This window comes from Girardinichthys multiradiatus, chromosome 1 (assembly GCF_021462225.1).
Source record: "Girardinichthys multiradiatus isolate DD_20200921_A chromosome 1, DD_fGirMul_XY1, whole genome shotgun sequence".
NCBI lineage: Eukaryota > Metazoa > Chordata > Actinopteri > Cyprinodontiformes > Goodeidae > Girardinichthys > Girardinichthys multiradiatus.
The window spans coordinates 40,573,864-40,589,336 of record NC_061794.1 but is presented as its reverse complement, the minus strand read 5'-3'; the positions used below and the strand labels follow the sequence as shown (position 1 = coordinate 40,589,336).

Genomic DNA, 15,473 nt, shown 5'->3' with positions numbered 1-15,473 from the left:
CTTAATACAGTATGCACACCAGTAGATACTGTAAGCATTTTCTGTTGCACATACCGGTTCATGGTTAAGAATTACTGACTCTTACATTGACAGACTCTCGACCAGCATACTTCACCCGGATTCTGGGTTCCTGAACCACATCCAGATTGGTCCCTGTCACCATCAAAGGGGTGTGGCCACTGAGTAAAAAAAGCAAGAACAAAATCAAGCCGACTCATTTATATTCACAAGTTTAAAACATCCTATTGTTCAAGTCTTTCTAAATAATCTTGCTTTTTTAATTTAGGCAAGTGTGAAGAGTGAGAAAAGAGGCTGAAAGAGCAACTGAGTAGTTCAAAGACAATTCTCACTAAACTCTCTAACCTTGATGTACCTCTTCAAAATGTTCCCTATCAGATGAAAATTATTGCATCAAATCAAATCCCACTGTTAAATTTGTTTTGGGAGGTAATGGCCTCTGGAGTGGAGGATTATTAGAGAGGAATTTTGACCAATTCAGCTCGTTACAATCAACTGGCACAGATTTGAGTTTGAAATACAAAGACAGCTCAAGCATTTTAGGATGCAGTGGCTGTTTGGGGTTTTATAACAGAGGCAAAAATGAAGCGGAAGTGTTCATTCTGAACTGATAGAACACCACCTGCTACATTTTAGATAACAGTCAATAGCACAGGCTGAGAAAACGTTAGAAATTCAATTTTTGAGATTTTAATGTGACAGACCAACACAAAGCAGTGAATCATTTTAATGACGATGAAAAAGGATAAATTGTTTTCAATAGGTTTTACAAATAAAATGTTCTGAAAAGTGTGGTGTACCTTTTTATTCAGGCCCCTTTACTTTGGTACTGCTAAATAAAATCCAGTGTTTAACATTTTATTGGGCATGAAAATAATATGTGTAGTGGAGAAGTAAAATTGTCCAATAATCTAAACACATCAAACCCATAGTGAGACATGGTGATGGCAGCACGCTGTGCATTTATTTTCTCTTTAACAGGGACCGGGTGGTTTAAGGTTGATAGGAAGATGGAAGGAGATCAACACAGAGCCAGTCTAGATGAAAATCTGTCATAGACTGCAAAAGACTTGACTGGGGCATAGGTTAACCTTCAAGCATGGCAACTGTAAACATATGAACAGGCCTACAATAGGATGTTTTAGATCAAAGCTTATTTATGTGTAATAGAATGGGCCACATTTCAGTCTCTATATGTGCAAAGATGGTTAACACATCCCACAAAAGACTTGCAGCTTTAACTGCAACAAATGGAGGTTCCACATAGTGTTGACTCATGGGGCTGAATAAAAATACATGCCGCATTTTGCTGATTTGTGAAAAATGTTGAAAACCATGTATCGTTTTTCGTTGACTTCACAACCATTCACTGCTTTGTGTTGATCTATCACATAAAATCTCAATAAGTCCCATTAAAATACATACAAGTTTGTAGCATTTAATGTTACAAGACAGGGAAAAAGTTCAAGGGGTAGGGATACTTTAACAAAGCCCTGTATGTGCTCTGCTTTCAGGCTAAGATTAATGTACTACAGCACAAATCATATATGAAGGTATTGACTGAAGCACTCTTTAAACAAAGAGTACATTTCTTACTTTAGTTTCTGTAATGTTAAAACCCCAAAAGAAAAGAATTCCACAGATGTGTTAACACTTGATTTCACAGTTGAATCTCAACCTCAATCCTCTCCACTCCTTCTGGGTCTTTTCTATCAGATCCAGACTAATTGGAAGAAACCCGAACAGTAATTGGAAGTGCAGTATTGACTCCTGTCTGCTTCCTGTTGCTGACCTGATCTGACTGGCTCTAAAGATCTGGATGAAGAGGGAATCTTTGCCTCGGTTAGGGAGGCTGTGGATAAAGGTAATTTATGTGGAGTGTAATTTGGGTCACCTTGCGATGCTCCAGTCCGGTTCGATTCGCAGGACAGTGGGGTCCTCTATGTACTCAAAGGTGAGGCTCTCCCTGATTTGGGCATTATCCACGCTCACGCTGATCTGAACCGAGCCGACCCCGGACAGAGATGGGGCCGAGTAACAGACTATCTCCTTCATGGTCCGTCTTAAAAACAAACAAACATTTAGATCTGTATCAGTAGACAGCAAATATGTAAGACATGGTACATCAGAACAGAGATTAGATGAAAATCCGATAAACTAATGACACACTGGTAAAAGCTACATTACCAAGAAAATTATTCAATTTACATGAGCAAAAGGCACCACCTACAGCAACTGAATATATTATGCAATTTGTTCTACCAGCCCTGCTGCGTAATTACCTGAATAACAAAGCAGCGTGAGCATAGCTGCACCCAATGCATCCACTTGCATGTACTCTTACTTTCCCAGGACTCCATTATCTACCTGCACACCTTCTGAATCTGTCTCAATTCATTAGGAGAGGGGACCTTGTGGCACAACGCCCCCATCCTCTTCTTCCTCCCACGCAGTAGCACAAACCACCAATTAACCCCATATCTCATTAAAAATGCCCTAACTCCTCAGCCTTACAACATCACAGTGACATTACTGTTGCAGGGCTTAAAATAGGCTCCTTCAGGAGTGAAACGTAAAAAAGAGGGCATGTGGGAGTATCTGAGTTATGAAAACATGGACGGTGTGGAGGGATGGAGGAAAGTGTGAGAGGGAGAAAATAAAAACTGGTGGTGGGTGTGGGGGGCATAAACAGACCGATGGGAAGATAATGAGAAGAAGTGAAGTAGGTGGGAATGAATAAAGGGTTTTCTTGCAGCTAGTATTCAAAGGTTTGATTAAGATTTGCTCTATTTTCTGACAACAGAAGAAGAAAAAAAAACTTTTTATTTTGAATTGCTCACCACAAGCCATGTACAGCACTGACCACATTTATTGGAACACATTAAAAAATTGTAAAAAAGACAATAATAAAATAAATTAATCTTTCATTGCAGCAGCATAATCTCATACTAAAATATTTTATTTAAAAATCCAACCATCAATTTGATTAGGTCTGGTGACTGAGATGAAAATGGAAGATGGTTGATTTCTGTCATGTAAACAATTTCTGTGCTAATTTAGCCTTATGTGTTGGATCCTTATCCCAATTATGGTTCATTTCCAGGGTAAAGGTAGAATCATAATTTTGTTAAATAAAAATCTTTATATAAAAATATATATTTAGCTATATATATTTATAGATATTATATACAAGAGGGATTTACACCCTCATGATGAAAAAAAGACTGATGGATTATAAATTAAAGTTCCTAGAAACTCTCATTAAATAAGAAAAAAAGGACAGTAGCTATAACCTAAAATACTTTAGATACGTTTATTTTAGAAGGATATAGGGTATTAAAGAAAGTTGAAATCTGTGCCATCTTTGATTTTGTTAAACCATTTTTCTCTAATTATGGGACTTTGTCCAACTGAATAAATGCTCTCACATTGAATGTTGGCCTTTTCTGAAGTTTTCTATGTGAAATTATGAAATTTATAGAAAATATTATTTTAAGGCTTTTTACACACTCGGGGTGCCACCAAATTTGACTGGCACTGTATGACAATTTATAATAGCTATGTATGTAACAGGGCTTTTAGGCCATTAAATCAGAACTATATCATTAAAGGGAGTGAGTGGGAAGTCTTACCCAAAGAATTCGCACGTCTGATTTCCAAACTGAACGTTAACACTGCTGCCGGCACCAAGGTTTTCTCCCATTATGGTGACTTTAGTACCTCCAGATTCTGGACCTCTGCTCGGGGACAGGCCTGTGATGGTTGGAGTCTACAAAAACAGACAGATGCAAAGAAAGACAGTGGTTAAAACAGGCCACGGAGCAAATTAAAGCCATGAAAAAAAGCAAAGAAGGAAGACACCAACTGACAGATTAAAGGATAGATACTGTCAAGAGTAAACAGAAACGCATCCCTGTGGTAACACTTGACAACTTTATGTATTATCACAGATCCCAAGCAAATTACAGTTATTCATGTTGCCAGGCCGATGGCAGCCGAGCACAGTGCTGGTGGGAGAAAAGAGGATAAAACCAGGAGCTCTTAGAATCCCTGAGGGATCCGACTACAGCTTGTTGAGCATTGGTGAGTTGTGTCTGAGTGAAGCTTTTTAAAGATGCTCTGAAAATAACTAGTGTTTACAGCAGCAGGCAGCTAAGTTGCCATCACACAGACAGATGGAGAAATATCCACATAGACAGCTCGTCATATGGGAGATGAGAGTGGCGCACACTTACACAGGAACACGTGCTATAGAAAAACACACACGTTTCTACCTGAACAAACATAAAACTTCGTTTCTGAACCTACTTCATGAACAGCCTGTCCTCCTAACCCTTTTCCTGCATGGACACATACTGTAAGGAGTAATGTTACAAAGAAAGCCTAAAAAACCTCCTGTGAACCTGTGCTCTCTTTTTGGCTGAGCAGGGAATTGAGAGTGGTGGCAATTCTAGGTTCTGTGAAAAACCTTAGAGGAATTCAACAGCTTCATGTGTCGAATCACAGATTATAGAAAACGGGACACAAGAGGTCCACACCGGTGAAACTCAGAAATGTGTGTTACAGTATGGGTGACTGCCAGCATGGAGGATCTAACCAGGTGCTCTGAGAACAACTGCTAATTACAGAACAGTGTTAATTGTTACGGGAAAGCTAATTGTGGAGGTGTGAGTGAGTGCAAATGGGATGGCAGATGACTTGCTAGGTGCAGGTTGAGACTGGGATGAAAGTGGCAGAGAAATGTCTGTGAATTGGACAGAATGTAGGGCAGAAAAGTTGTATTTGCATTTTAGCAAGGTCTTTCAATTTATCTCTCTCATACACCAACCAACCTATTAAATCAGGTTGGAGCAACAAAACCTTTTTTGGGACATTTTGGGAAGTTTCCAAAGAAGTCTGTAAACTATAAAACCATTTTCAGTGTCATTACTAAGCAAAATTTTATTTTGGAAACAGATGTAAAGCAAGTGGAAGGCCTTAAAAAGCTCTTGATCTGCTCTGTGTCTTGCTTCTATGCAATACAATACAATAAGGTGTTTGGGTTTTGTTTTCCTTTGGGGTTAGGTTTTCATTTAGTTTTCATTTATTTTTTTTAGGTCTTGCCTATGATCATTATTGTTCATGTTCTGTTCCATTTGTACAATTTTTCCTATGGTTAGATTGTTTCCTTGCATCTTTGTTCAGCTCATTCATGTTTAAGTTGCCACTCCCACCACAGTCTACCCGTGCCATGCCAATTGCTCTCCATGTCTCACCTGTGCGCTGCACAATTTGAGCTCCCTGCCTCCCCGCTAGATTTTACTGGCTCTGTCACGGATTCCGTGCCTGTTTTAAGCCTGTTTCCATGCCTGCTTTGCTAATGCTCCATGTTCTTATCTATTAATGCCAAGCGGTAAGTATTTGTCTCCTTTTCATTAATTAAATTCTTTAAATAATCGAGCTGCTCCTGCCTGCCTGCCTGCCTGTCTTCATTTGGTGTCTACTCGAAGAACCACAGCTTGACAGGTAAAGTGGATTTCACCTAAATCTTTTTCGATCCATTCAGGAATGGGTGTTTGTTTACTACACGTCTATTTGAATTAATTAAAAATATAAATGCAAAATTAAAAAATATATGTGTATCCTTGATGTACAAAATGACAAATCACAGTGCATAGAGGACATTTCTAAAATTCTTTCTTCCTTGTTTCTGAAGGTTTACAGTGCCTTGCAAAAGTATTCATAGCCCTAAGGTGGGAGAATCTATTAAGTATATAGCTACTAGCCATGCACTCTACAAATCTTGTCTTTATAGAAGAGTGGCTTGGAGAAAGCCATCAGAAGACCTGATTGATGTTAGTCAGTTGGCGGGGAGGAAATAGGCCCCACATTTGATGGGCAGCCAGCCCGCTCAAACCCTGTAGACCCCTCTGACCCCTCCTCCAGGCAGAATTGGAGCCGAGAACTGTCAGGAAACGGAACTAGAATCTGAATCAGAACCACTCTGATCCAAACAATGCCTATTCCCACCCAAGGCTAACAACCCATCCCACCACCCTTAAGGTCATTTGTTTAGATCAGACACGACTTGAACTTTTAGTCTTTTTTTGGCCACTATGACAGAGAACTAATACTGCGCATGACCCTGAACATATACCCAGTCTGAAACATGGTTGCACCATGCTGTGGGGATTTTTTTGTATCTACTCCAAATGAGCTACAACTGTTTTGCAAAGAAGAGCAGTCAAAAGATTCAGTCTCCAGATATGCAAAGCTGACAGAGACAAACCCTAACAGACTTGTAAGCTGTAATTGTTGCAAAAGGTAGTTAGTTCTACAAAGTTTTGACTCAGGGGGAGCTAAGAAGTAATGCATGCCACATAGGTCAGACTTCCAGATTTTAGAATACATTTGAAAACCATGAGTCATTACCTTTCATACACAATTACACACTACTGTGTGTTGGTCTATCACATAAAATCACAATAAAATATTGTGAAGCAATTGGCAGTAACTCAACAAAATGTAGAAAAGTTCAGAAGTTTTACAACTTTACAAAAGGTCCTCAGGCGGCACTGCATGGGAAACAGTTTTGTCACGTTTATAAGCACAGCTAAATATGATCCAGAGTGCCTTTGCAAATCCCATGTCACACAAAGCAATCAGCAATTCCATCCAAATGGATCCTGAAACTGTTTTATGTATGAAAGGACCATGGATCTACTAAGAAATTTCTTGTGCTCGTGTTCTCAGGACAGAAGGACTTGATATGACATATGGTGAGAAAGACAGTGGAGCAGCTTGTTTTAGGAAAAAAAGAGATCGGGGCCAGTGGAAGTGGAAGTGGAAGACAATGAGGAATGTTGTCAGCATAAAAGTCAAACCCAGCATCTGTGGTGGTGTGTGATCATGTTCCTTGGACATTTTTAAGGATACCATATATGCAAGGGGGTAAATTTAAACTTAGGTCTCTAAGTAGCATTAATTTGTTATTATTGCAAATAATGCAAAATCTCACAACCCAAAAATTACTTTGAGGACAGAGTGCATGTGCTTACAAGCGTGGGCCTGGTGCACAAAAAAGGAAGAATAGTATGCTAACATAAACTGTCGAGCATCTAATATTTTCAATTCCAAATGCATATATTTAACAGGATAATGTAACATAAGACTTCTTTACATATTTATAAAGAATCAGATCAGCTAAGACTAGAAAAATCCTTTCATTTGCATTCATTCAGCAAACAACTTAACAAGTTACAGATTTATGTTTTTGTTGCTTTCAGTATAAAACAGGTAAAAAGAGCCCCATGATCCCTGAACAACTTTTTCTTCTGTAAAACCACACTTCTAAGATATGCTACAATGTTTTATTAATATTTACCGAGTAATGCTGTAGCTTAGCTGGTGGGATGTGGAAGCAAATTGACTTGTGATCCAGGAGAAATGTGAAAGAAGTCTTATGAAAAATATTTATGGAGGTGATATTAACCTCCCATTTTGATCATAAATAAAGAGCAGGAGCATCACCAACCATGGGCCAGCACAGAATTCTAATGAGGACCTCCTGTAAACCTTTTGCTGTCAATCAATGAATGATATTTCAAAACTAACTTTTATAAGTTACAATGAGCTGCCTAATTACACTGGTGGTTGGCATGGCAATTCAAAAATCCTTATTTGCCTGAGGCCCCTAAACAGTTAATTTGCAAGACGAAATCCCCTTTCTCTCAACTGAATAAATTTGTACAGTAATTTCATATGCAGCTGCTTTGTTGGACCTCTGTTGACTGTAGTGCAAACATGCATTTTTTTCTGCCCAACAGAATTATTTCTGTTGGACAGAAAAGCTGTATAGTGTAAATGTAGACATACCACAAAGGAGTAGAGCTGAGAGGAGCGAGCCTTCAGTTCTGGTCTGCATTCACCCACGCACAGCTGGACCGGGCCAGGTCTACTGTCTGCCGGAGCTGCAGACATCTCGCACACAATCCTACAAAAAACAAAACATCAAACATAGGATTAAGAAACCCCTCTGATCAAAGTTTAAAATGACAGATTGGTACTAAAAAACCTTACATGCATAAAGGGCCATCTAAAAGTATTCATAACCCTTAATCTTTCCACATTTTCTCACGTTAAAACCACCACAAAGTTCTGGAATATGACACATGGTTTTCAAGATTTTTTACAATTAAAAATCTAAAATTTTGTATTTAGCCCCATGTACTCTGATAAACCTAAATAAAATACAGTGTAAATAACTGCCTTTAGAAGTCACCAAATTAGTAAATGTATACATAGCTGCTCCATAAATGCCTCAGAGGTTAATTAGAGAATATTAGTGAGCAAATAATCATAAAGACCAAAACATTTAAAGTGGGGTTAGGTTATACAAAACCCAAAGCTTTCGACACAGTACTGTTCAATCCATCATTTACCACATATTTCAGGTTTTATACGGGAAAAAAAATAAAACCTGGTTTGTTTTCCTACTACTTGATAAGAATCTAAAACAACTACATCACATAAAATCCCAATACAATACACACGCGTTTGGTTCCAAACTAACAAAATGTGAAAAAAACATTCAAGGTATGTCAATACTTTTGCGACACACTTTAAAGTTCCATCTGCACTGGATTGAACTGGACTCTAAATGTCGCTTTTCTGTTTGCATGGTTGATAAAAGTTTTGAGAAACTAATCAAAACAGTTCTCTACTTGATATTGATTTATTTTCTAGTCTAATTGCAATCTTCTTTCATTGTTTCGTGCATTTCATTACAGGGACACATCCAGGTATTGACTAGGACCCCCTTGATGACACTATAAATTACACCAACGCCTCCTCCTGTGGCACTCCAACAGAACTCCAATCTGATTGAAGTACATTTGCCCACCAACAGCCTGGCCTCAAGCAGCGCTGCTGTCATGGTCGTGGAGCGACTTTAATGCAAATCATGCATTAGGATCAATACCGCTCTATCATAGCGTGTGATCAGGTGACAATCAGCACAGCAAGTGACTAGATCAAATGACATAATAAAGTGAGCATCTCTATCGATTGCTGGTGCCAGGCAGTAATAAAGAACAAGGAGCAAATCACAGTTTGCAAAGAGAGACAGTGTGTGTGGCGAGGCAGATGGCAGGGCTAGGTAGGGGTGGAGCTGATGAAGCACAACAGATGTATTGTTTCTCCAGTGCCGATTATCTGAATTAAAACAAATGACTGTGGGAGTTCTGTGCTGTAGGTCAAACCACGTGGTGGAAAGTGGCTAAAAGAGATTATTTTTCAACCTGCCAGGCCTCAGAGGCTCAGAGATTCCCTCACTTTCTCACCTCTTTGTCAAGCTGTAGATTTCTGAAAATATGTTTTGAAAAACATCTGACTTCATTTCCCCGATTATATTGAGATGAAAAGGAAAAATCTTCCTAAGGAGCATTTAATTTGGCATCTTAGATATATGTAGCAGAAGATAATTATTTCTCATAAAAAAATCTGACTGCTAAAAACACAGATAGGAGTTTTCTTCAAAGTAAAAGTGGCTTTTACCCACTTCTTTGAATTAGTAACATAAAGGAAACATAAATATGTATGTTATTTTTTTCTTTTTTGTCCAGGTCGTCATAGAAAGCCTGCTGACTGGAATACACAAAGAAACAAACACCAACAGTTAAATTAGAAGATGCTTAAAATTAAGCAGTTATGATCCCCAGAACTCCAGAGATGAAAATCCAGCAACATTTAACACATCAACCCAATTCTTTCAGCATTGCACTAAAGAACGTATGGGTTTCATTATTACTTCAAAATCTGTCATTTTTTATGTACTCCACATAAGCCAAGTGAATTTCCCTGCCTGTCCCCATTTAGATTAAAGTGCTGTCAGATCGGTGTGCTGCCAATAAATTGTCCCCTAAAGCCAAGTGGCACAATGTGAATTTTAATCACAGCTGGCCAGTGTACAGCTTCAAGCCACAGACATGCTGCTCTTTACAAGGTGCTATATATTTAAAAATTGACCACATATACATTCTTGTATTAATATATGAAATAACCAAAAAATTTGAAGAACTTGTAGAAATTTATAAGTGTCATTTATTTTCTACAGTACCATAACACTGGAGTTGAAGCCATAGTTTAGTGGTTCGCTGCTCGCATTCTAGGGGTAGAAGTAGGCCAAGGGAAGAATTAGGGTTAAAGGCTCCTCTGAGAGCCTGTATGTATGGTTGTGTGTTCATTCAGTCAGCTGCATGTGTGTTATCTCATTCTCACAGTACGGCATGACATTATGTCATATAAATGATTATAAATTACTTTAAGTGGCTGCTAAAGAGAGTGGGTTCTGCAATTTCACCTCACACACACAAAAAAAATCTGACAGGAGTATTTGCTCTACTTTGAACATTCTAAAAGTGTTCACATTGCCCTTGACATTTAACGACAATGTAACCAAAGTAAAGATGTATGAAAATCCCTGACATTTAAGTGAAGAAACAAAATTTTACACTAAACAATTTGCAAAAATCGGACTATTAATTTGAATCCAGTTTTTTTGGGGGGAAAGAAATATAAGGTTTAACAAACTCTTTTGCCAATAGGACAGTAAAGTCTTCTCCAATGACATTGGACATGGTTGGACCATACAAAATGAGGGGTCTTTGACCATACCACTTTGCAACATCTATCCAGATAATCCATAGTCAAGGCTCCTGTTTTATGTAATCTGCTATTCAGGGCACCTCACAGGCGCTCTATAGGAGTTAGGTCCAGGGACTGTGGTGGCTATAGAAGAAGCTTGATTTGGCCAAATGTTTTGGATCTTTATTAAGAGACATTATAATGACCAATTTTCATCATTCTGGAACAGATCACCAATTATTTGTTTAAAATATTCCAGCATTTCAAAGATTCCATAATGTCATGCACTCTAACTAGGTTTGCAGGGCCTATGGAGGAGATTTAGGCCCACGGCATCACTGATTCTCCACTATAGTTAGCTTGAGATGCTTTTCCACATATTCCTCCATAAGAAACTCAATCTTAGTCTTATTTCACCAAAATATGCAGTAAAAACCTTCATGTCTTCTTCAAAATTCTTTTAAACTTTGAAATTGTTTCTCTGTCGGTTTTAGAAGAGGAACTAAATTTATGTAGCCATTTCCTAATTTTTTAAGGTCACCTCATATCCTCATTTGAATAGCATTGTTTCTTGTGTTTTCCATTTTGAAGAGTAAATAAGAGAAATCAATATCTGTATCGGGTCATACTTTTACTATACAGACTGATCCATTTATTAAAGTTCAAATGAAAAATCACGTTGTGACATTTATTTGAATGTTGTTAGGCTTGCCATTAAGAAACTAATAGAAACAAAAAAGCCCAGATAAGTTAAATTGTTTGCTGGATGACTGTACTCAAATTTAATATTGGTTTTTCAGTGTGAAATGGTGTTTGGCAATAAATTATCAGGTTATCCTAACACTTCTTACACATCTCTACCAGTGGTTGGGATGGTGTTTGAAGTTTCATTCCTATTTCAATTTCAGACTGGATCACTACTGGATCATTTTCAAACTTTGATAACTGAAATTCGAGCATTTAGTGTCTTCTCTAAAGGTAAGGTAAGTTTATTTATATAGCGCTTTTCAGTAACGAGACACTCAAATCGTTGTACATACAATTACAATACAATCACAAAGAAAATAAACACAGATACAGACACAGAAAAACAAATCAAATGATACTACAATCCTTCTAGGAAATCTAAAAATCTATGAATCCTTCTGAGAAATCTAATAGTCTCATCATTCCACTGAATTCTAACTAGGGAAGCTGAGTCAATGGTACAAAACAGCTTTAATCCACATTTTCAGGTGCTAATAATATATTGCTTTTACTGGTACTGAAGTTGAACGAAGTAATAACAGTCCATTGTAGTCTAATTAAGAAAGCTGGGTCATTGGTGTAAGAGTCCAAATTAATATTTGGTTTTTGCTGGTAATCCTTCTGATAAAATTAAAATCAATGAAAAAGCAATGAAATACTAATAATAATTGGCTTTTGCTGGTAATCCTTCTGAGAAATCTGAAAATCTATGAAAAGTAATGAAATCACACATTTAGATAAAGTAAGATAGAAGGAAAAAAAAAATCATACAAAAAACCTCAGCTGGGGTAAGCAAGGAGTAAGCAACACACACATAAGTAAAGATTTAGCAAAGGTAAGGTGGAATCTTGAGGGTGCGAATGTAAGTCTGAGTGTGTTTGCAAGAATTAGACTGTCAACACTGATAGAAGCGCCATTGTCCTTGAGAAGAGAGGTGGAAGTTTTATCAATCGGCCGCATAGTCCTATCAATACACACCTGGTAGGGGAGTGCTGGGGAAGAGCGTCATGTTTATATAACATCCAGGATATATTTTGTCGATAGCCAGTTAGCAGAAGTTGCCAAGGCCACATTGGGGAGCCAGATTTAGAAAAACAATAAATGTTGTGGTTCAGGCAGTTGTGAATTTCCAACTACCTTAAGAGTTTTACTGGTTTGTCTCAATTGTGAATCCAAATAGCCAAATTTCTGGTACTTTCCGCAGATCTTGAGCGTACAACTTCTCCAAGATTATATCCTTTAACCTCTGAGTCCAACCGCTGCCAGGCTGCGATTCTGTTCAAGAATCGTGTCCAGCTTGCGATTCTGCTCTCTTAACATTTCAGTCTGAGTGTTGATCGCTCTACAGACTCCATCTAACATCGCAGGCAGCTTTGGAATGCTTTGAACAGCCGCCGAATCACTCGATCAGCCAGGTAACCACCAACTCCAAAAAGCAGAAATCCTGTTATCAAAAGTGCAAATATGCACACATCTTCTACGTCCTCGACTGGCGTCGTAGTCAGGCACACAATCTTCCACTGCTGCCAAGAATCCATTGTGTTTCCAGAGAAGAACGTCCCGCCTGGACAAGAGGGTCTCCTTTACCCTGTCTTCCCATCGAAAAAAATTGATCAATTACGTTGAGAATCCAGCTGACCAAATCTATAATTTAAAAGTTTGGAGGATATGCAAAGCGAGGCTCTGAGAAAAATACAGACAAAAAGCAGAAGCAGGGATCGGCAGGGACAGAAAACGCGTGTGTCTTCCACCGAAAGCAAGAGCATCTTTCAAAAAATTGCAAAAAACCTAGAAAACTAAAGGCAACTCAACATATTTCTAATGTGAACATTCCTACATACATTAACATTTTTATTTAAGCAATATGTGTCCTTCTGTATCCCTTGTGAAGTCTGAAATACCTGAAGACATTAAACAACCACAAGGCACTTGGTCTCTAAGTCAATAAACATCTGCATGTCTAGCCGGGAGCAAGATGATGGGTGAGTTGTGAGGCGTGGGCCATGTTTCATTAGTTCAGGGTGAGTGGGACAGGATTTAATGTGATGTACACTCAGCATGGGACAATTAGGGAAGTAAACACAAGTAAACACACACAGCTGTTGTGGGATTGTAGCTGACTGGATTAGAAACATTGAGAGAAATGGGTTAGTGTCCTGCAGGGGTCTAACGGCAAACTCAGGAACAGACTGCTTGGACCAGCTCCAGTCTTCATTAAAGGAAAAATGGCGTAGTCTCAATGCGCACATATCAATTCATTTCTTAGCTGTTCTAGACAATAAATCATTTTTAAAAACTGCAGGCTAGATGTGCTGTATGACTGTTAACAGTCACTTTTAAAAATGATTTTAATATTATGGTACTGTGTTATGGAACCTAAAAATATTCAATATTCAAGGTTGCTGACTCCTTCCATGGACAAATGGTTTAATATAATATTGTTCTCTAATTGCCTCAAGTAGGAGTAATGCCACGCAAGCACACACACCATGGTGATAGTTTTTTTTTCTTTGAAAAGAAAATTATAAAGAGACACCTAATCAATTGAATATGTGGTATTTCAAGAAATTCCAATAACCTTAACATTTTTGTGTTTGTGATATACACAACTGTGGTGTTTATTTAAATTACCATCTATATATTGGTTTATATAGGGCCTCTGATTTTTTAAAATAAAGAAAATAGACAGAATTGCAAAACTCAACAAAACATGGACTATACAAAAAGTAAATATGCACCGAGAATTCTACTTTTGACCACAATCAGTAGATTTTCAGCTTGATTTTAATAGATACTTTGCAGCTGAATGAAATGGGGCACTCTTTAGAACAGGGGTCTCCAAAGTATAAGGAGAAGTATATGAGATTCTTCATGCTAGTTTTTCTTTTTTTTTCACAAGCAGGACCTTTCAATGTTGCAGCCTGGATGTGTTTTAAGTGACAGGATAACATGCAATCACGATGAGCTTGTCCAGCGCCCTGTGTGTGGTCAACTGGAACACAATGAGCGGTGCAGGAAAAGTTTATTTCTTCAATAGAGAAAAGTGTTTCTTGGCATAAAAAGGTGATAATGACACATGTTGAGTCTGTTGCTGTGTTTGCTGGTTTTCAACGGTTAAAAAGCTATTGAGAAATTAGGACAAAATGAGGTGAAAACAGTAAACTTAGAAATATGAGATTGAACACCTTGATGTTGGAGTTATAGGGAAGGGCAAGAAATAAATAGAGATCTATTTTTCTGTTGTGTCTGACAGCTGAAAGTAGAAAGCTAAAAGGTTTTATTTGGACATGAAACACTACACCATGTAACCCAGATTTTAGGAGAAAGGCTGATGACAACCAAAATCAAAAAACTTATTTCAAAAAACAGTCTGAGTGAAGAATGAAGCACTGAGAAACCAAAGTGTGATAAAGAGAAATCTGCATTTTCACTAATGAGGGAACAGGATATTTCAGTAAGAGAACAGCATTTAACTCCACTGTTTCTTTAATAATGCATTTATTCTATTTAATAATGATGATTAAATCTGGGCTATTTTTCCTATTAATTGTTGAAACTTTGTTCTTCCACTACATAGTTAAATACCTTTTAAGTAAAAAAAAAAGAGCTTACATTAAATTGCAATGAGAAAAGTTGGGAACAAAACAAGATAATATTGTAAATTAATCAGCGGCTGATAACAAAGGCCGATTCAACAGTCACTACATGCCCTTAAATATATATAGTTTATACATTGGATCTGTTTGTCTGATATAATGCCTTGAGACTTAAAGTTAAAAGTAATAAGCTGATTACCTAAGTATGACTTACTGTTCAGCAATGATGTAGCCTTCCTCCACAGGGGTGCATCTGACTCCTGCCACCTCCACATTGTCCACCATGTCTGAGAAAGCGAGACCAAGGTTTGTACCGTAGATAGTCACCCGAGTGCCTCCCTCTGGGGGTCCAGCCACTGGAGTCACCTGAAGGAAACAAAAAGCAACTTGTCAAAAAACGTGTGCCTTGTTTTGAATAGCCAACATATTATAGAATACTGTGTAAATACTTAATTTGTTGCATAAGTTCACCCTATTTCTTTAAGTACA

At 37.9% G+C, this 15,473-nt stretch overlaps 1 protein-coding gene across 1 annotated transcript in view; it reads right to left on the bottom strand.

Annotated features, from left to right (window-relative positions):
• plxna2 (plexin A2) overlaps positions 1-15,473 on the bottom strand; it is a 277,277-nt gene that overhangs the window by 63,289 nt on the left and 198,515 nt on the right. Inside the window, exons 13-17 of the mRNA XM_047362018.1 lie at positions 15,199-15,350; positions 7,873-7,990; positions 3,651-3,787; positions 1,913-2,080; positions 86-179 (exon numbers count right to left, since the gene is read on the bottom strand). Coding sequence (XP_047217974.1) covers positions 86-179; positions 1,913-2,080; positions 3,651-3,787; positions 7,873-7,990; positions 15,199-15,350 — 669 coding nt within the window. The remainder of the gene's footprint in view (positions 1-85; positions 180-1,912; positions 2,081-3,650; positions 3,788-7,872; positions 7,991-15,198; positions 15,351-15,473) is intronic.